This window comes from Venustampulla echinocandica, assembly GCF_003357145.1.
Source record: "Venustampulla echinocandica strain BP 5553 chromosome Unknown scaffold_1, whole genome shotgun sequence".
In the NCBI taxonomy this organism is placed as follows: domain Eukaryota; kingdom Fungi; phylum Ascomycota; class Leotiomycetes; order Helotiales; family Pleuroascaceae; genus Venustampulla; species Venustampulla echinocandica.
The window spans coordinates 1,783,331-1,804,094 of record NW_022474206.1 but is presented as its reverse complement, the minus strand read 5'-3'; the positions used below and the strand labels follow the sequence as shown (position 1 = coordinate 1,804,094).

The window sequence follows — 20,764 nt, the reverse complement described above, 5'->3', positions numbered from 1 at the left end:
ATGAAGCTCCTAGCCAACGCACTCGTATCAGCCCTTTTCGAACCTCTAGGAGCGATCAACAGTAGTAATATTAATACCACGTAAAGCGGCACAATCTTGGCTTGACTTCGGTGTGGAGTACATATATCACGGGCCGTTTTCTCGTATACCCTATACTTGCCCAACAGGTTAGGGTGAGGAGAAGGCGGGACGGATAAGAAAAGATGCGAAGTACTGTACCCCAGCCTCTGCGTACGTGAAACCTCATATGAAGTACTACACTAGACTAGGATAGTATTAACCTTATTCCCTAATACTTTACTGAGGTACTTCATACCGCCCATAAGTATTGTAATAGCGCTAGCAGGGATCTCTCTTTGCTCCCCCTGCATCACAACCACAACGCATCACCAAAACATGAAAAAGTAGAAGTGTATAGTCCTCCTCATTGACATTATTTGTGCTTAAATGAAGTTTTTTGGTTGTGTATATCAAAAGTTATCAAGTGTTGAAATCGGCTGTGGCGTTCAGACCCTTGTCCGCTATTACAATACTTATGGGCTGTACCTCCGTAAAGGGCCAGCTAAATCGATACACGGAACGTTACCGATTAGTTCACCGGCCAGCGAAGACGGATCTCTGTGCCTGTACAGGGCGCTGGCTATGAACTGGCGATACTTCCAAACAAGCATTCGTTTGAGCTGAATAGAGAACGCAGTTACTAAGGTAGCTATAGGCCTTGTCTACTGATTTAATTCAGCTGACCTAAAGCCGTACCTCAACTCTATAGGTATAGCTGCGATATAAAACAGAGTTTTCAACACCTCCTTCTGTATACAACTCGGGCTTTACGAGCTAACGACGAACACTTTCGAATAAGAACTCCTTTTTCGACAACCGGCAATCCTACGAGCAAGAGACCGAAGCTAATAAAGGGCGATACGAGGAGGTGGAGGGAAAAAGGAACGCAGCTGTTAGGACTGGCTCTCTATGACTCTCAGGACAACCAACAGCGCGGAGGATCCTTTGCAGACGCAACTTAAGGACAGCCTTTCGACTACCGGTCAATATAACGGAGGAAGAGCGAGAAGGGGCGCTACTTGGTCGATCTAGGAACTTGGGAGGAGGTTACTACTTGGTTGGTGGATTTAGCGCCGAGCGTGCGGAGGAAATATTAGTTATATAATAGACTCCCAACTAGCCGCGGAGGACCGTACTTGAAACACGTTTCGGCTTGAAATACTTTCTATTCAGGTTCTGTAGGCTACTAACTAGTAGGCTGTATATAAATCCTTAGCTTAGTAGGTCTTCATACCCCCTGGGAGGTTCGGCTCTAGCCCAAGACGAAAATAAATATCATCATCATCATCATCATCATCATCATCATCATCATCATCATCGATTAATTCCGTGTGTTTATTTAGCAACCTCAGTAATTATTACCGGGCAAAGGATACCTCAAGCCGTACGAGGTACAAATTAGAAACAAGTGATACAACAGGGGTTCGCACTATGACTCTAGCGATAGAATCCCGCCGCCTATTGATATATTGACACGGGTGAAATCCCTTATTTTGTGCTTAGAGGGTGGAGGATGCTACAAAGCGAGATAGGAAATCTGGCAAGGTGGTCAATTCTTGCTAAAAGACGACGAGCTACGCCTCCAAAGGGACTTAGTATATATGGACAATCTTTTGAAAATCAAGAACTCCACCGCTATGCTCCAACCCATCCTAATAATGTATCGCCATGTCCGAATTTGTAATCCTTTAGGCTACCGGGGCGATGTACGCTCTCAGCGCCTTCCCGACGTCTCCCTCATGGGATTTCAGAAGATCGGTAGCCTTTGGCTTGGTCAATTCGAGCTCCTCGACCTGTAAATCATATATGTGTTAGCCAGATTTCTATGACCTGCGGTAGTGAGGGGTAGGACACAGAGGCCAACGCTCGCGGTTGAGAATAGACCAGGCCTTTGCCAACACTCGCAAATTGCACTAGCTTTATGGAGGGAATTTGCTGCATTATAGACCTACCAACAAAGCTACGTCTGCTTGGTCCACCTTGACCACCTTTTTAACAGCGGCCTTTTTCTCCTCCTCTCTCTTCGCGGCACTGCCATTGGCAGCCTTTGGCCCCGCTAGCCTGTCCATTGCTTTACGGACGGCTTCTTGATCGACATCCTTGCCACCTGCGGATTCATCTTCTCGGGGAGTATCGAGGGATGACAGAGCTGCTGCTGCTTTGCGGTCTTCGGCGGATTTGGCGATAGGAACCTCATCCTCCACATCACCAGTCGTTGCGCCTTCCACGATGGTTGGGGGTTGAGCATCTGCCATTGTGATACGTATGCGGGAGTATTATGATCTATTAACCTTCAAGAGCGACGAGCGGCGAGTTACAAGGTGTCCGAGGAGGCGTACTTTCGATGTTGATACTGAGCGATACCAATGATGATCTTGATATTGATATTAGAGTAGCAGTGGGGTTTGTTTTAGCTATAGCAGTCTGTGGTGTTTACCGATCAGGGCGCGAGCTAAATAAGCTTAAGTGTAGGGGTAAGATTATTGCAGCCACACCCGCGAGCCGAGGGTGGCCCGAGACATCTGGACCCAGTCATGTTGACGGAAGTGGAACATTAAGCGCTCCGTGCTCGAAATATTCTTTGTGTGTAGTGTGTCCAAAGAATAGCGTCATAAAACCAAGCCCATCTTCCTTTACTTCGTACTCGTACTCATAATCATAATACATCGTTGCTCACCATCATGGACCCTTCTAGTTCCCATGCTCAATTGAGCACCGCTACCAAAGCAGCAGCTTCGCTCAAAACCAAGGGACCGAAGCCCCAATCCGGCGAATTTGAGTCATGGTCCCCCAGTTCCTGGACCACAAAGCCTATCAAACAAGATGCAGTATATGAAGACAGCAAGAAGGTTGAAAAGTCGCTGGCAAAACTTGAACGTCTTCCTCCCATAGTCACACCCGCTGAAATCGTCGCCCTCAAAGAACACTTGCGTGACGTGGCTCTGGGCAAGGCGTTCCTGCTTCAAGGGGGTGACTGTGCCGAGTTGTTTGACTATTGCGAGGAGAATGCAATTGAGTCCAAGATCAAACTTCTACTTCAAATGAGTCTTGTCCTCATTTGGGGTGCTAACAAACCAATTGTCCGGATTGCGAGGATGGCGGGCCAGTACGCCAAACCCAGATCAAGCCCAACTGAAATTGTTGATGGCAAGGAGACCCCATCATTCAGAGGTGATATCTTAAATGGATTTCCACTAGAAGAAAGGCCTTTGGACCCCGCGCGGCTAGTTGAGTTAGTTTTGCTCTTTCATAATATCACCTCCCTCTGCTGATCTGAAAAGCGCATATTTCCATTCTGCAAGCACACTAAACTACATACGAGCGTCGATATCTTCTGGCCTTGCGGACCTTCATCGGCCCCTTGATTGGGGCCTTGGCCATGTTCGCGATCCCGATCTTCAGAGAAAGTACTCCAAAACGGTTGAATCCATCACGGACTCGCTGAACTTCATGCGCACGGTCGGGGCAGACACTGCAAGCAAGGCCCTGGAGACCGTTGAGCTGTATACTAGCCACGAAGGTCTCCTGCTTGAGTATGAACAGAGTCTCACGAGGTTTCTAAGAGACCCTGCACGTGCTAGCTCTACAGCCACTCCGGAGCACAGGTCCTGGTACGACACTTCTGCTCACTTTCTTTGGGTAGGAGACCGAACAAGGCAAATCGATGGCGCTCATATTGAATTTTTCCGCGGCATCGAAAATCCCATAGGTGTTAAGATTGGCCCAACCACTTCTTCCACTGATCTCCTCGCAATCCTTCGCACCCTCAATCCATCCGTTGAAATCGGTAAGATAACGCTCATTACTCGCTATGGAGCTTCAAAAGTCCGTACTCTGCTTCCTGAGCATATTCGGACTGTCGAGGATAGTGAATATGCTCGTAGCGTCGTCTGGCAATGCGATCCCATGCATGGTAACACCCGGTCGACCTCAAACGGCGTCAAGACCCGCCAGTTTTCCGATATATTATCAGAGCTTCAGGAAACAATGTCCGTCCATAAAGAGCAAGGGAGCTATCTTGGTGGTGTACACCTTGAATTGACTGGTGAGGCAGTCACGGAATGCACCGGTGGCAGTGAGGGCCTTGGGGAGGACGATTTGTCGCTGAACTATACCACATATTGTGATCCTAGACTCAACGAGAAGCAAGCACTGGAGCTTGCCTTCCTCATTGCCGGGCATCTGAGAGCATGAAATAAACTAGTCATATTGTCGTAAGGAAGCCTGGAGGCATAATCTAGGGGTGCATTCAACTGGGTATATATTAGTCCCAGGATAAAGCAGACTGAGTGGTTCGAAATCATCTTGTTAGCCATGTGCCGTTGTGATATTACTCATACGTCAAGTTACTGCCTATCAGAGAACATGAGCTGTGCCTTAACTCTTCGTCTGCGTCAAGTGACCTCTTTGATTATAACCCTACTCAAAAGATACTGCTACCTTATCAATGGGTTTTGTATATAATGTACCCGGCATTACTCCTCTGATCATGGAGCGTTTTTCATAACTGTCATCCGAAATGACGAGGCAAAGCGGTTCTCTATGCCAGAAGTTGCCTTATAAGTAGCGGAAACGTCTCTTTTTACTTGTCAAGCTCCAAGCGGCGCTGAAATTTCGAGTAGCGCAGTGGTAATGGATTGGTCATAGCATTTTGCACCTTATTCCCAGGCTGACATACTAGATAGCATCTAGCCACTAATCGAGCCATGAAAGATGGAAAAGCTAATGCCGCAATATTAGTGATATGGACACTGCCCAGTCTACAGTGTAGGGCTAGGGCTACTCTTTGTGACACTTATAACTGGGCACAAAAGGATGTCTTGGTAAAATTGGGTAAATTACGCTACATACGAGGACGCCGTAACTTGAAGGGATTTACATATAAGGTGGATAACCTCATCTCCAAAGCTCCGAGTGTTTGAGAATTATTTACCTCTATAATCTGCACCGAATCTGCACCTCTCCAAAGTTCACTTCCGTCTTTGGACCTGAGCTGTCGCTGCTCTAACCTGAGCCGAGTCCTGAGTCCTGAGCACGCTAGTTAGTCAGTCGGATTACGCTCAGGGAGGCCCCTTTCGGCTCCCTTGAGAATCGGTTATAGCTTCCTTATTGTCTATGTATAGAACATCGTGATGGTGGCCGTTCTCACTCCCCTCTCTCACTTATCAAGGATCTTTGCGGAGCCGAGCTAGGTCCCCCTTTTAGCTAAAATATTCGCGACCCAAAGAGGCCTCGCTTGATGGCGCACCTCAACTCTCCTCAGACAACCCAACTTGCATCCGGGATGCGCATGCACGTGAACCAGCACATGGCTGCTCAAACCACATCACACGGAGCTAATATAAGCATTTGGGTATCTGGGCATCTACGCGGTTTTTTAAGACGCAGATCAAGCTCGGGTGCAATTAATCAGAGTATTTAGAGGGGGCATCTAGTAAGTACATTTAATTAAGGTATTTGGTCAGAATATCTTTTTCTGCATGCACATGCTTTGACACGTGCGGAGTAATGGAATGTAAAGATGCGTAACGATAAAACACTTTATGGTATACTCTTTGTTCACTTATTTCCTACTCTCTATAGCACATAAACATAAGCCACCGAACTGTCCGTGGGAGCGCTCCTCTTCACAGTCCTATTGTGAGTGAAATATATAACCTCCTGAATGAGCGCGGCCGCAATGCCAACAGAAACCATGATAATCATGGTCCGCAATCCAGTTTGGTATCTGCTACCACATCAGAAGCTATTCGCCGCGTTTGGACAAGGAGAATCACATACCTCGGAGCATCGCCGCCTTGGAAATACTGCGTGCCAACCATGAGACCACTGATGGCTGACATGACCCACATGCTATCGCAAACTCATTAGTCCATCTCCACGTCATATTGCTGGGGAAACTTACGCAACGGCGATGCTTCTCTCCCCGCTGTCGTTGCAGTTGAGTTGTACCCAGGAATTGTGCGAAGGGTGGTAACCCACGGCAAACGCGTTAACCAAAGTCCACAGTCCCCATCTTGACCACTTTCCCACATGAGGTTGGACAGAGTGTGCAATGACTAGAGAAATGAGATAGAAGGCCAGGCCAAGGATCACCGCAAGTCCCCGCTTGTTGGTCTTGTCACTGATGTAGGCGATGCAAAAGACAACCAGCAGGGCCAAGGACGCGCCTACCGCCGAGAGAGCATTTGCGGCAGTGCGGTCGAAGCCCAGAGCCCTAAAGCATCCTATTAGAATGAATTATAATTTATCAAGCTAGCGACTTACAGGATTATTGATGGCGTATACGTGGTTAGAGGAGACCACGTCGAAAACACACAAAACGTGGAGACATAGTGCGGCCAACGTTTGTAGTGCATAATTGTCTTCCAGACTACTGTGAACGATATCCGCGCACCGTCTGCTCCATTCCTTTCGGGACTGTCCAACTCGAGCCGCCTTTTCAAGATCGATCGGTCGGTCTTGGAGAAATGCACGAGACCGGGGCTCAACAGTGGCCGTGGTGTTTCAGGCGAGCCGGGCAAGAGCAAAAACAGCATGGAAGCTACAAAAATGGTGAACAGACCCTCAACTACGAACAGATTAGCTTGCACTATCTAAATGATAGACAGGGCACTTGCGTAGGAAGAGCCATTGCCACCCATTGAGCCCGCCGTGGCCAGCCAGTTTGAGGATTCCCGTAGCCAGTATTGGGCTCAATGCATTTCCGCCGAACATCCCAAAAAACAAGATCGCAATCCGCTTTGCAAGTTCACGCTTGGTATACCAGCATGACAAAGTGTACGAAGCTCCTGGTATGTAGCCAGCTTCAGCAAACCCCAGAAACAGCCGCGAAGCCAGGAATCCGGCACGGCTTTTCACAAAAACCTGCATGATGGCGACAAATCCGAACAGGCAGACCTGAGCTGAGATCCATTTTCGTGGTCCAAGTCTTTGCAGTATCAGATTGAAGGGTATTTCCAGAACTACGATTCCCATAAACATCAATTGGTTACCCAGATTGATCGTGGACTGATTGATGTGTATGTTGTTCGCAAACCCGGCTGTTAGAGCGCTGGCCAAGTTCATACGGTCGAGTTGAAAGACTAGAAGTCCAAGAAAGAGCAACGGTAGTACGGAAGAGTCGACTCTGTAGTGTTGTAAGTCAATGCCACAGCTTGTTCATACGAGTCCAACGTACTTCCTCCTCGCCTTCAGTTCTTCCTCTTCTGTCCATGCCAAATCATCATCGGAACTTAAAGACTGGTCGGCCCCAGCGGCGTTGTACCCTGTTTTCTCGTTTGAGAAATTGGTCATGGTGTTTGCTGGCGTTCAAACGAGCTCTGGAATGTGCAGAAGTCATGCTGGTCCGCAACGATTAATATATTCTGGTACTCTCCCCCCCACCCCCCTCTTAATATTTCACCCTTCCGGGGGTTTAGGGCAGTTCTTGTGGGTATTTTACTAGCGTTATAGTAAATAAGACCTCTTATTTCGACAAAGGCCTAAATGTGACCAGTGCAGGAGCCACAAATCGGGATTGCAGCCAGTCGAGCCTCGCCATTTCCGGTTCAGACCCCGGGAGAGTGAAATATTATAGCCCTACAAGGCTGTACGCTGTCTGAATTTGGCAATCCCCGGCCTCCATTACGCAAACGCCTGAAGCAAGGGGTGGCCAATCGGAAGCAAAGACCAGACCGCTCCCCAGTTAAACCCTCCAGTAGCTCCCCCACACACAGCCTTAAGCAAACACCGTGGGCTTTGAACGATGTCGACAGCGGTATCTGCAGCTTGTCGCAATCGCCGCTAGTCTGTATATCATCATATAATATGGCCGCTTCTGAAAGTAAGTCCTCAGATGCTCATCATAGTCACGAAAAATGGTAGCTGTAAAACGAGTCGCTGTCGTTGGCGCTGGTCCAGCCGGTGCTATCACGATCGATGCTTTGGCAAAAGAAAAGACGTTCGACCTCATTCGCGTCTTTGAGCGCCGTGAAGCTCCAGGCGGTTGCTGGTAAGTTGCCGTTGACACGCCTCGATTCAAGAACACTAATGTTGCACTTTAGGCTTGCCGACAAGCAGCCGCCACCACTTCTATCTGATCTTGCTGCGCTTGCTAGCAGGAGTGCTGATGCACCCATCCCGTTACCAGATAGGCTTCCGGCTCAAAGGCCGAAGATAGCAAATCCGCGATACGCGGAGTCATCAATCTATCCTTACCTGGAAACCAACGTTCACAGTATCCCAATGGAGTTTAGTCAGGAGCCAATTCCTGCTGAGCGGAGTCAAAGATCCATTGGCCTACATGGCCCTGATACCCCTTTCCGCCACTGGTCTGTCATGCAGAGATACATCCAGGGACTTGTGGACCGCAATGGCTACCAGGATCTGGTATCTTACAACACAACCGTGGAACACGTTGAGAAGGTGGGCCACGAGTGGAAGGTGACGCTACGAAGGGATGGTGCTGAGAAAGATTATTGGTGGGTCGAGTGGTTCGATGCCGTTGTTGTCGCCAGCGGCCATTATTCGATACCTTATGTGCCAGCAATTGAAGGACTCGAGCAGTTTGAGAAGCTACGGCCTGGGAGCGTCATACACAGCAAGCAATTTCGTGGAAAGGAGTACTTCCAAGGAAAGGTGAATACCATTTTTCGAGACAGTTATGCCGAGGCTGACACACATTCAGCGGGTTGTTATCGTCGGGGCCTCCGTGTCAGGGGCAGATATTGCAGTGGATCTCGTCAATACCGTGGTATCACCAGTTTACGCAGTCGTAAGCGGCCACAGAGCCAACGCGTACTTTGGCGATGAGGCCTTCAATCACCCCCATATTTCAAAGCAGCCATCCATATCACGAATCGAAGGTCGTACCGTCCACTTCGTCGATGGAAACACGGTTCGGGACGTCGACAACATTATCTTCGGCACCGGATACTCTTGGACGCTACCGTTCCTGCCCCAAGTAGAGGTCAGAAACAATCGCGTCCCGAACCTGTATCAGCATGTTGTATATCAGAAAGATCCGACCCTGCTCTTCATTGGCGCCGTAGCTGCAGGCTTGACTTTCAAAATCTTCGAATATCAAGCTGTGCTCACGGCGCGCATCCTAGCCGGCCGAGCCATCCTCCCACCCATGGCCGAGCAAGAAAATTGGGAGCAGGATCGGATCGCTGCTAGAGGTGATGGCCCCAAGTTCACCCTGATCTTTCCCGACTTTGAGGATTATTTCGAGGCCGTTCGGGCATTGGCTGGACCCGGCGAGCACGGTCTGGGCCGGCAGCTGCCACCTTTCAAACGGGAGTGGTTCAAGGCCTTTCTGGATGGTCTTGAGCTGCGGAAGAAGATGTGGCGGAGGATAAATGCTCGAGCGTGGGACGAGCTAGATCTCAATTTGAATGGCTTGGACTTAGGTGGGCAAAAGAAGACCCGATCGCCTCCGCCAACATATGGCTCAGACTTGCTCAACAAGATACCGAGCGTCACCCGTGAAGTGCCTGGTACTACTAAAGGAGAGAAGGGGGGTGATGAGCATGTGATTTCCAACTGACATACATTCGTGTTGGGACAATAATAATAGGGCAGCGGAGGTGAAGAGTGGTTGTAATCTATAAGTGGGATGGCCTGGAACAGACGCGCGATGCTCATGAATCGTTCTCAACTTCCCAGAATTTGTGTGTGGCACGGACCACTCGGATTGCGCATCGCGGCCAAAAATGATGCAATCGCCGTCAGCATACGAAGTAATTCCTTCTACTTGAACGAGTAACGCCTGACGCTGGCGGTATTAGTAACTTGGCTATTTTGTAGGACTTCATAAGAACAATAATGGCCCAAACCTGCTGGCCTTGCGCTGCACGTTCGGTGCATCAGACTCGGAAATGAGTGACAACGGCTTGGGATGGCCAACCACGCCTCCGCCAGTTCGGGTCGCTTGCTTGTCCTGGTATCATACACCCACCGATCCGCTGCTCACTTGATGGTGCTTACCTGGATTTCTTAGTAGAAGCTTGAAGACACGGTGCGATGGCGGGCGCCCGTGTAATAATGTATGCGCATGAACTGCCCGCGTGAGTAGGAGCATTGACTGAGCTAGCTGCGAGGACAGTGCCAAATTAGAGAACGAGAATGCAGTTATAGACCAAGCAGAAGGGGTGGCGCCAGAACAAGGCGAAATCGCCGCGATTCTATTCAACCTTCATATTCCCTGTCGGAAGTATCGGTAGACCAAGTACACCCGCATCGTAAGTGTGCACCTCTTCGCCAATGAAACCGGCTGATCGTGTATGTAGAGGTTGCGATCGAGAACTTCATCGAGCCGGGCGCTGGCCTGATAGAACTTCCAGAACTCTTACAGGACAGCGATTACATATTCGACAGTCTGTTCTTACCGGGTACAGCAAATTTATCGGGGATCACTGTATCCACTCCTATGGTGAGAACGTATGAGTCTGATTACGCAATGTATGTCCTTTCGTCTCATCGACCAACATCTTCTGACTCTGATAGACTCGAGGCATACTATGTCTACATACATCCATTCTTTCCTATCCTTCCACCCCCGGTCCTCACACCTCTGGACCTTCCAGTAAATCTCCGCAAAGATGGCATCCCCAAGTATGAGCCATCCAGTGCAGTTGGTCTTGCCATAGCTGCCGTGCTTGCATTGATCCCTTGTGCCGATGATTTCAACTATCAGACGCAAGAGTCCCTTTTGTTCAGACGCAACTATGCGCACTACCTCGCTCACTCTGCACTTGAAAGTCTTGAAAGCGAAAAGGACATCCCTGAATTCATAAACCCATCTACCGCTCTTGCGGAACCCAGAGACGAACTTGAAACGCACCGATTTCATCAAGAGGTGCCCCAGGAATTAGAGGAAATTATCACGCTTGATATCCTTAGCTTCTATGAGTATGCACAGCGTGGTAATCTCAAGAAGATGCAGTCGAGGGCAGGGCAGGCTTTGGTGTCGGCAATAGCTTTGTCGCTCCACGAATGTTCGGAGGAAGATCCCGACTCAGAAGCGAAAGCTCGAGTGTGGTGGATGACGGTATGTGAACCGGCTTGCCCATGATCCAGCCTAACACTTTTTTTAGTACATCTGCATGACCCAAGCAAGCATTGTTAGCAATTCGGTAAGCATGAATCTATGAGCTTATGTACAGAGCTAAAAGCTGGGTCAGGCGCCGACATCTTCAGCTCTACCCCAGCGTTCCGTTACAAAGTATCCTTTCGTTCAAGCTGATCCCGAGGTGTGTTCACCTCCAGAGAACTGTTGCGCTCGCTTGTTTTGACATAATTCTAGGCATTTGAGTTGTTCATCCAGGCTCAGCAGATCCTCTTGACTTGTACGCAATTCGCGGCCGAGCTTGTCAAGACGGCCAAAGCAAACGACGACATGTTCAGTGTCTGCGAAAGGATGAAAGCGCTCGAGCAGCACGTCGAGGGCGTGAACAGAGTAGCAGATACTTGGATCTTACAAGGCTCGCCCACGTCGCCACTGGAACGCACCGAAGAAGTTGTTTCTCGTGCTCTAAGATGCATGGCTCGCATTAAACTCAATAGGTATGACAGCTGCATCGCAACGGACCAGCAGCTGACCATATAAGTGCGAAGATTAAAATACACAGATACTGTGCGTTTTACGACAAACCCGTATTTGTGGGTAAATTTTGTGATCTGGACTCGAAATCACCCACCAGTTCCGCCCCTTCCTTGAGTAGTTACGAACTTGACAGCCCAAGTCCGTTGAAGGGCTTGCCATCAGTTCTCGTGCCTGGCGCGATTGATCTTCTCCCGTTTACTAGGCATCAATCCACGAAAATCTGTCTCAAAGCTGCCCTCAACGTCGCTCAGACCTTTAACGACCTCCCATTTCCAAATCCGACTGGCGAATTTTGTATACCACCATGCTATCTCATGCCTGCTTCTACTCTCGCCGCTCCTCGGTTGATGCCATCCTTGGCATGTTGTGCCATGCAGTGTACATACACTCTGGCCATGGTGCACAGCAGGGTGGACTCAATTTTCTCGGAGAACGGAGCAGCGAATCCGGTGGCTGAAAACCTGCTCATGCGTCTGCGAATGGGCTTGACGTCCGTTTCAACAATATTTGAGAACTATGCCACGGCGTTTGAAGCTTTGAGCGGGCTGCGAGGTACGTTTGTGCAAACGCCTTGACGTCTAAATGCCGATGTGTACTGATGCGAGCAGACCAAGTCCGCGGCATATTTTGAGCTTTCCCACAGAATCCCAGCATTCGGAATTCCGAGCTGTCGCCGTTGCCCGTCCCTTTTGGGCGGTGGAGATAAACCCAGTGAGAATCTTCTTCTTGTTCTCTTCCGTGCTCTCGATGGCTCCTTCCAAATCCGACGACAATGCAGGCCCCCCGTTATACTGTCACCCGAGTAATACGCCTCGCGGCGTCGCAGTATGGCCGCATCCAAGTTCGATATGTGAGCAGCAGGTTCGCGATGTCTACAACACCTATCAAATCAAGACCATTGCGTCTCGCTAGACCGTTGACTACTTTTGCGCTTCCGCTTCCGCTTGCCGGAACTAGCGTCCTCGCGGCCGGTGTGCCCCTCTGTTCTTCTTCGTTACGGGCCGACGACGTTTGCCTATCCCATCAAATTCGAGACCTTCGTGATCCGACGCTGGCCAGGTTTCGTCTATCAGATATCCGAAAGCACGATGGCAAATCAGGCGGTCCGTGGGCCACACGTGGAGACACAGCCTATGTCGTCACAGATTGGGTCGCCGCTCGTCCTGGCGGCGAAGTGATACTAGAGGCTGCTGGCGGTAGCATCGACCCGTACTCCGACATCTTCACCATCCACAAAACGGCATATATCTACGAAATACTCGATCAGTATAGAATTGGGTCTGTACACTCTGACGGTCTTGTCGATAGCAAACCGGCTGTACAGGAGATCGAGGACACTTTTCAACATGATCCGCCGCGCGGTTCAAGGCTCCGTACCATCGCTGCGAAGCCATGCAATGCCGAGAGCTCGGCTGACGTTGTCGAGTAGCCCCATGACGCCGAATGAGCTTTTCTATGTGCGGAACCACACGTGGGTGCCCAAGGTTGAGGAGGGAAAATTCACCCTCGAGGTTGAGCTGCTCGATGGTAGTACCAAGCAGTACACGATGCAAGATCCCCGCGACAAGTTCAAGCCTATAAAGGTCTCGGCAACTCTGCAATGTGCAGGCAATCGTTGAAGCGACATGACAACGTACGCACAGTAGGCAAATGGCCTTCAATAGAAAGTTGGTGCCATATTGACCGCTGTGTAGGAAGGTGTTAGACTCTCTGGCGTCCTCATCGATGCAGGCTTTCCAGCCCAACCAGCTATCCAAGGCGATACAGAAGCAAAGCACATTGGGTAGCGAAGCATACAGAGCTTCTATACCCATTGAATCGGCTCTTAATCCATACAGGGACGTTATGCTAGCACACGATGAACAGCGGGCTGCTACCACGAGAACATGGTTCCCTACTACAAGCCATCGTGCTAGGGCATGTCGCTGTAAGGTCTATTGAGTGGTTAAAGCGCATCACTGTGTCTGACGAAGAAAGTGATGCTCAATGGTAGCGGAGGGACTATAAATCTTTTGGTCTAAATGAGAAACACCCAGGTTGGGATAAGGCGTATTCTATACCAGAGATGCCAATTACGAGCGCAGTAACAAAGGCGAAATTGGAGGGCTAGAAGATGCTGTTGGAAGGCTATGCTTATTTGGGCGGGGGAAGAAAGGTTATAAGGGTCGATGTTAGTACTGATAGTGGGGACACCTAGGATCGAGCTGTGCTGCTGGACGATAAGATGTTATCGGTAGGGCGAAAGTCTTAGGCATGGACGAGATGGTGATATGAAAGCACTTTTAATGTTGATAGATCTGACAGGCTAGATACGGCATGCTCAATGGTGGTTATTAAAGCGACCGATGAGGCGTACAATTCTCAGCCTGAGAGCTACAAGAGTATATATAATACGTGAGGGAATTTGGCTAACGCGTAGCATCGACTGAAAGTTTGTTTAGATTGTAATACGTAGTCTTCTGATCCTTAAGCTAATTCACTTAATTCCTATGGAATTAAGACATGGAATTAAGACATGGAATTAAGACATGGAATTAAGACATGGAATTAAGACATGGAATTAAGACATGGAATTAAGACATGGAATTAAGACACGAAGGGCTGATAAGAACAACCTAGAGGAGCTACCTTGAATAAATTGCGAGCCAACCTTGTACGTTATTTTAGAGGAGTATAACGGCCATGTACGAGCAGAGTTACGGAGGAGTTAGGTGACACCTACTGTCCGGATTTCGTAGGAAAATGCCTTTACCCAAAGACCTAGGGCTACGGAGAGAAGGATAATCTGAGAGGCTAAGACAGGAGGCTTGCCCTTTACAGCGTTCCTCTCTAAGGGGGCTACTGGTTGTCTGCAAGGGATGGAAGTCAGGTGCAGAACGTCTAAGTAACCTGAGCAGAGGGTGAGTAGTGCCTGGGCAGAGTAGCGATGCTAACTAAACGCGAATTCGAAGAAATGTCATCTGAGATTACCGCGATAATTATACATGTAACCTCTATCGTTACAAGTCGTTGCAACGATTTATTTATTATTACGAGAAAAAGATTTTGTGAAATGCAATTAAACGAATTGGGACCGTGCAGAAAAAGACAGACTACGACCGCATTATCATGAGGACAAACTGGCATTATAAAGAAGCTGATCTCGCGAATTCTATTCTTAGAATGAAAAATCAAAATGCGGCTCCTCACTATCTTAGTTCAAAAGGGGCTTGTGCTAGTGGCGACTCGTTTGGGCTCCTTGGCTACGACTGCCTCGAGAAGTCGGAGAATCCGTTTTGGCTCCCTTGTTGGTCTTTGACAGATTCCCCCAGGGACCGAACTCGGATCCCACGCTAAGTCTTTTAATAGAATTTGAATTGCCAACTTTGTATTAATAACCCGCCAGTCTGTAGCCTGAAATGACTAATCACGTTATCACCGAGACGGATTTTGCAACAAGAAACCAACATCAATCTGCCTGGAGGCTGGAAGATTCTTCGAAGTCGAAAAAACCCATTATTTTCGTCATTGTACGGAGTACTGACCTTACCTTACACAACTTACCTAAACGGTAAACTTCATCGGCCACTTGTTCGGACGATGCCCATGCCACCCGCAGCCAAAGAGACTGCAGCTGCCTCGATAGATGACGCGCCCAGCGTAGGCACTTCTTTGGCCGTGAAGCGATCTCAGGAAGATGACCCGGGTATGGCTTCTGGTTCTAGCAGTCAGGTGGGAGGTGATAAGAAGAGGCAAAATCGCGGAGATGTGAGCGTCATAGATCCGGCAAGCACACTTGAGCAAGAAGTGAGTTCGGGAGATACCATAAAAGACGAAGTGGGGACAGTCGAGGATGATGCAGAGGAGAATGGCGAGGAGCCCGATTCTGGAGAAGGAGAAAGTGATGATTCTGAGTCCTCAGGACCGGGACAGGGTGACATCATAGAGCTTGACAGAGAGGACATTATGGAGCAACTAACCTCGGGATCGTCTATCTTGGTTTTGGAGACAACATCTAACTGGAGAAGTTATTGCCGAGCCAATTTTTGCATTCCACAGCTACTACGTGGTCGTCCAAATATTGAGTGTGATTACCGCTTCAATTTGATAGATCGCACTGGTGAACGTCGAAGCGATAGGGCTTGGTATTCTCGTGAGTACACATCTCCTTGAGGTTATGTTTCGAGCTTAATTTGATTTTAGAGCCCAACCGTTTCTTCCATATCTCGTGTATCGAACATCTGTTTGACCTCCGTGAAATTCTTGATCAAGGATGGATGAAAATGGAAGGGGGAATATCCCTTGTTGGCATTTTCGGAAATACTGTCAAGGAGGAGAGATTTCCCACGATAGTAGAGGAATGGTTTGAGAATAAAGGTTCCGTTTACACAATCAACGAATACAAGGCATACAAAAAAGCATGTGAGACTCGGGAAGGGGAATGGAGCAACCGATGGAGCGAGCATTGCATAAAAACAAGCGAGGATGAAAAGCATGAAGAGCAATGCAGCTGTGCCTGGGAAATGCCAGAGATTAACAAATCGGATTACTTCCCAGAAGAACGCACGCCTCGTTTACTAAGTCAAGTTCTCGCATCTTTAGCTAAGGTTTCGCAAATCGACCGCCTAACTGAAAACCTTCTGACTGACCTTAAAGATATGAGTGTCAAACAAGGAACAAAACTCCTTAAGATTTTGCATCGCCGTGGCTAAAAAGTGTCTAGCGTCGATCCACCTAGGACGGCAGAGGCTGCAGCTGCTCCTCTGGAATGACGCAGAACAATTTTGACATTTCGTGAAGAATCGAGGATACGTGAATATGGAAATTAGCTATCCTAGGCGTAATTGAGCTTCACATTTCTTTCTCTGGGTGCTTGGTGTAGTTACGTGGTGTGTTGAAAACAGAATATCTAAAACAGCATTGATGCTCCTGTTGTTATAGCCTAGTCTAGCACGTCAATCCTAATGTGAAGGAAATCTGTTTCCACTCGGAAAGGTGAGCTAAGCTGTTTTATCAGTGATATCGGATGAGCTAAGGTGAGGCGGAGTGAGTTGGGTGAGGAGGGGGGTGAAGCGTGGTTAGTTACGTCAAGCAAAAGTAGAGACCGGGAGGGAACAAAGGCTCGAGCTAGGGATATAGAGAGCCTGTTTTGACTCATTAGATACACCTACTAACCCCCGGGCAAAATTATAATATGGCGCAGGGATTGTTTAGGGACTCGTTGTCAGATCCTTTTCTTGTCTTACACGTCGTGAATTAAATATATAGGCAAAAAAGATATTTAAGATTCACTACTTGTAGCTTCGATTGCTACGGCTCTAATTGGGTGCCGAATGGAATGCGGCTGAGGTATCCGATCTAATCCTCTGCCTTTCCCTTCTACAGGTTCATGGGGGACAGGAACGTATACCTTATGAGGCGTCGTCCCCCTGCTATCACTGGTAGATTATTGCGTTTGGCAAGGCTAAGCCTCCTTCGCTTCTTTCAAGTTTAGAGAAATCCTAGGCAATTGTTGATGCCGCAAGATGGAATCCAACATGATCATACTATGGGCCCAGTCGGCTCCAACGCTTCTCAGTCTACCTATCGAACTCTGCCTCCCAATCCTTAACTTCGCCTCCTTTGATCTATCCGATGCTATCGAGCTGTTATATAATGCTACTTTGTGTTCCAATTTTCCGCAAGAGTTAAACTATATATCTATTTAAATGCCTCGCTGGATACCATCAAGAGAAGAGGAGCATAGTGAATATCGGTGTGGACCTTGGTGTGCACTTGCACTAGTTGAATCAGGAGGGTGGGTATATTCCCTTGGAGTAAAGTAAGAGACTGTGTTAAAGGATTTTGTAAATTTGAAGAGTGTGGAGATTAGAACTGGGCTTGAAGGGCGTCAGTGGGGTTGAAAAAGGAGGGAGGGGCAGCATAGGATTGATTGAGATACTTCGTGGGCTGGCGATGGATGATGAGACCAGGAGTCTAGTAGATATCAGGGAGTAGCATAGTCGACGTGTTTACAAATAGACCGAAGCCTGACGGCCTCCCTTTTGCCACCCAATTTGACGAAGCTTTAATTGAAGTTTAAATCTAACCCCTTTCGTTATTCTCAAATCAAATAAAAATACAAAGAGTCTCAAAGTTCCTCTCAAAAGCTTCAAATTCTCTATAGGCGAAGAAGTTGTTTCAACCTTGGACGGTCGAGGAAGTAGTGCTGCTTTAAAAATGTATAATACCAATATTACTAGTTAGAGTAGTTTAGGCTTTAATATAAAGTGTCAGTTGCTCTACATTTTACTAGGCTAAATTCGCGTACTTTAAGCCAAAGTAGTCTGAATTGCTGTATAAACCAGGCATATACGCTATCTGGTAGTATGGCAAGGTGTTATACTTTAAACGCAACCACCGCGAAGTATAGTCATCTAAACAGACATGTTTGCAATTGTAGTACTATAAATGCCAATAATAGTTCGGGTGGCGGTGTATGGGGAGCGCTGAAGAGGAGCGGAACTGGGGCAGTGGCGCAAAGCGTTTGCCTTGGGAGATTGAGGGATCCTGTTTAGCTCCCTGGGAGCCGAAATGGTTCCCCGGAATATAGTCGTGTAGAGTTGAGAGCTTTTGCACAGTAGAACCGAATAGTAAGTAAATCATAATAGCCACTAAAAGAGAGACCAGTAATCCGCCAGCTATGTGCGCCGATTATTTCTACCCCTGTTTTTGGCCGGAAAGAAAGTCATCCATTCTATATTCACACGCGCGGGAATTATTCCAGGCACTGCGATCCCAATTCCAGGATCTTTTATCTGTCGGAGGCTTAAAGCTTGGCCCTGTGTGATAGGCATTGATGAATAGCCCTTCTTCACGCTTTCTACAATTGTGCTCTTCAGGAAGGCAGTAAACTGGGCTTCCTGTGGGGTCTCCAGGTCCATCGCGCGAAAGAAGGCTGGGAAACTTTCGACTTCATGGATGCGCTTGATTGAATCTGCCAGCCCCTTAGCTGACCCCATTGGTGGTGCGCCATGCCTAATAAAAGCCTCATCGCGAAGTTGAGTGAGTGGTTTACGAGGATGGCCAACGGCGGTCTTTCGGAAGAGGTTCAGGAACATCAGGAGTCTGTATGAGGTTTTGCTCGCCTGGAAGGTTTGTTGAAGACGATAATTGGAGCCCTCATTTGGCTCGATGTAGCTGAGCTCTGGCATGTTTGCCCCCCTCTTGTCCAGCATCCAGACGACGTTCCTTGTGATAGTCTCCTTGATGATGGTTTTCATTATCTCGGGGGTCATTTCGACGTCACTGATAAGCATAGCGACTAGAAGATGCCCAAGATTGGGACAATCTGTCTTCGATGTTCCGCCTCGTACGAATTTATCTAGTCGCTCATTTGATAACCGCACGATGCCAGGCTGCTCTGTTGCAAGGCAAAGCAAAAGGTGGAAGAGATGAAAGTAGGATTCGATAGCCTTTTCTGAGGCATGTGTGAGTGAACTTTTGGGGACCTCTCCATCGTGATAGTACTGTGCTCGAGACGCCGCCGTGGATGCTTGATGGTTGAGCTTCACCACTACATCGTTCATAAAGTGGTAGATAGTCTCGACTTGGGCGTCACTCCCCCGATCTACTCCGGTCGAGAGACTTGAGAGTGATTCATGAGCGTCCTGTCGTATCTTTCTCCAGTGGCCCTGAGATATTGGCAACGGCAGCCAGTGTTGAAAGGGCACGCCTTGGACTGAGCGACGAATTCCATGTGTCTTAAATCCTTCCTCCGACAAAAGATCGAATTCCGACTCGAAGAAGCCCATCGTCCTGCGACCACCCACACTGACCCCAACTCCAAGTTTGCTTGACGTATAGTCCTTCTTGAGGCAGAAGCATTGCAGCTCTTTGGTGCGTATAACATCAAAGGTCATCATCACATAACCGACCCTCTCCCATGCCTTAGCAAACGCCAAGAGGTCGTCTGTCTCAAGTTTCTCGCAAAATAGGAGGAGGATCTCATCAGGCAACTTCGCATCGATGATCCCCTTTGCAGGTGGTACAGTTTCCGGCAACTTGCAATTTTGGGTGTCAAAGCTGGCCGGTCCGACGGCAGTCAAAGATTTCTCTATCGTCTTGTTTCCTGCCCGGGATCCAATATCAGTTGGTAGTATCCGAGGTGCTAGCCCATGACTTGTGGAAGCTTCAGAAGCTGCGGAAGAAACATCCGCTAGTTTGAATGTTGGCCTTCCAAAGTCGCAACTCTGGCATAAATAAGGTCTGCTGTTTTGTTTGTGTCCCTCCCGATACGTGCTGAGATCGATATTGTATCCACCGCCAGATTGTTCTATTGAATCGCTACTGAAAAAACTAAGTAGTTGGATAGCGATGCCCCTGAGTGTATACGCCGGTGTGTAACCTTCTACAGTGTTGAGTATTGAAGCACAGATATAAGTTCCAAAGATATTTGGATGTCTAATATCAGAATCCATGCGGATGGTGGGAGGCGACAGGGGATAGTCTGTTGTAAAGTGAACGGTGAGATGCAAAGGTCCATAATATTCGACAGTCAGGACCAGGCAAGCATTGTGGAAGTCATTCTCACGGATGTGCAAGTCGATATTGGGGTAAGGCTTAGTCTGAAGCTCGGAGATATCCTGTAGGAGCCGTTGGTGGAGGCTACTGCTGTTACCGCTGGAGGCCGCCATTTTGGTCGGGTTGCAACTGTGCCCCTAGAGATCAATATCCAAAACTGAGGAAAAGTTGGACTGTATCGGGGTAGGTGAGGATACGTCAAAGGCGAGGCTGCAATAAGGCATATAAATGTCTCAGTGGGCTAGTAACAAAGGTACGAGGGAACACAAAAGCCCGAGGTTTCTTGGTGCTGAAGGGCTCTAGCTATCGTACCTTCCAGGTATAGAAGAGCAAGAATACTGCACAGCAGGAGAGGGAAAAAATATTTTTGATCGTCTTTTATAGTGAGAGATGCAAGTCCGACTCCTTGTACTCGTGTAATCTCAGCCTTAGACTCACCGACGCAGCTGTCCGGCCAATGACTCACCACCCTCCGGTGACTATTAAGTGAATATCGATCCGAGACAAACAAAAACGCACGATCTGGTAGTTTTATCTAAACCGTATTATACAAAAATGGGTTGGGATGGAATCAAA

The 20,764-nt window shown here is 48.4% G+C and overlaps 7 protein-coding genes across 7 annotated transcripts; 4 read left to right on the top strand and 3 right to left on the bottom strand.

Moving 5' to 3' along the window:
• Positions 1 to 1,748: 1,748 nt before the first annotated feature.
• On the bottom strand, positions 1,749 to 2,315 carry BP5553_03135 (Uncharacterized protein; the record flags this gene model as incomplete). Its single annotated transcript, XM_032011758.1, has 2 exons — positions 1,749 to 1,853; positions 2,013 to 2,315. The coding sequence occupies 2 exons, from the start codon at positions 2,313 to 2,315 to the stop codon at positions 1,749 to 1,751; spliced, it is 408 nt and encodes a 135-aa protein (XP_031871451.1).
• Positions 2,316 to 2,741: 426 nt separating this feature from the next.
• On the top strand, positions 2,742 to 4,254 carry BP5553_03134 (Phospho-2-dehydro-3-deoxyheptonate aldolase; the record flags this gene model as incomplete). The annotated part of the gene is made up of 2 exons (XM_032011757.1): positions 2,742 to 3,292; positions 3,342 to 4,254. The coding sequence occupies 2 exons, from the start codon at positions 2,742 to 2,744 to the stop codon at positions 4,252 to 4,254; spliced, it is 1,464 nt and encodes a 487-aa protein (XP_031871450.1).
• A 1,383-nt stretch (positions 4,255 to 5,637) lies between these two features.
• On the bottom strand, positions 5,638 to 7,356 carry BP5553_03133 (uncharacterized protein; the record flags this gene model as incomplete). Its single annotated transcript, XM_032011756.1, has 6 exons — positions 5,638 to 5,788; positions 5,842 to 5,913; positions 5,966 to 6,277; positions 6,328 to 6,604; positions 6,654 to 7,189; positions 7,241 to 7,356. The coding sequence occupies 6 exons, from the start codon at positions 7,354 to 7,356 to the stop codon at positions 5,638 to 5,640; spliced, it is 1,464 nt and encodes a 487-aa protein (XP_031871449.1).
• Positions 7,357 to 7,919: 563 nt separating this feature from the next.
• Positions 7,920 to 9,589, top strand: BP5553_03132 (FAD protein; the record flags this gene model as incomplete). The annotated part of the gene is made up of 3 exons (XM_032011755.1): positions 7,920 to 8,053; positions 8,106 to 8,679; positions 8,729 to 9,589. The coding sequence occupies 3 exons, from the start codon at positions 7,920 to 7,922 to the stop codon at positions 9,587 to 9,589; spliced, it is 1,569 nt and encodes a 522-aa protein (XP_031871448.1).
• A 497-nt stretch (positions 9,590 to 10,086) lies between these two features.
• On the top strand, positions 10,087 to 13,076 carry BP5553_03131 (uncharacterized protein; the record flags this gene model as incomplete). The annotated part of the gene is made up of 9 exons (XM_032011754.1): positions 10,087 to 10,109; positions 10,174 to 10,283; positions 10,332 to 11,092; positions 11,139 to 11,177; positions 11,226 to 11,294; positions 11,348 to 11,607; positions 11,673 to 12,203; positions 12,256 to 12,358; positions 12,426 to 13,076. The coding sequence occupies 9 exons, from the start codon at positions 10,087 to 10,089 to the stop codon at positions 13,074 to 13,076; spliced, it is 2,547 nt and encodes an 848-aa protein (XP_031871447.1).
• Positions 13,077 to 15,226: 2,150 nt separating this feature from the next.
• Positions 15,227 to 16,338, top strand: BP5553_03130 (uncharacterized protein; the record flags this gene model as incomplete). Its single annotated transcript, XM_032011753.1, has 2 exons — positions 15,227 to 15,779; positions 15,830 to 16,338. The coding sequence occupies 2 exons, from the start codon at positions 15,227 to 15,229 to the stop codon at positions 16,336 to 16,338; spliced, it is 1,062 nt and encodes a 353-aa protein (XP_031871446.1).
• Positions 16,339 to 18,306: 1,968 nt separating this feature from the next.
• Positions 18,307 to 20,301, bottom strand: BP5553_03129 (uncharacterized protein; the record flags this gene model as incomplete). The annotated part of the gene is made up of 1 exon (XM_032011752.1): positions 18,307 to 20,301. One exon carries the CDS (start codon positions 20,299 to 20,301, stop codon positions 18,307 to 18,309), a length of 1,995 nt encoding a protein of 664 aa, XP_031871445.1.
• Between the last annotated feature and the right edge of the window lie 463 nt (positions 20,302 to 20,764).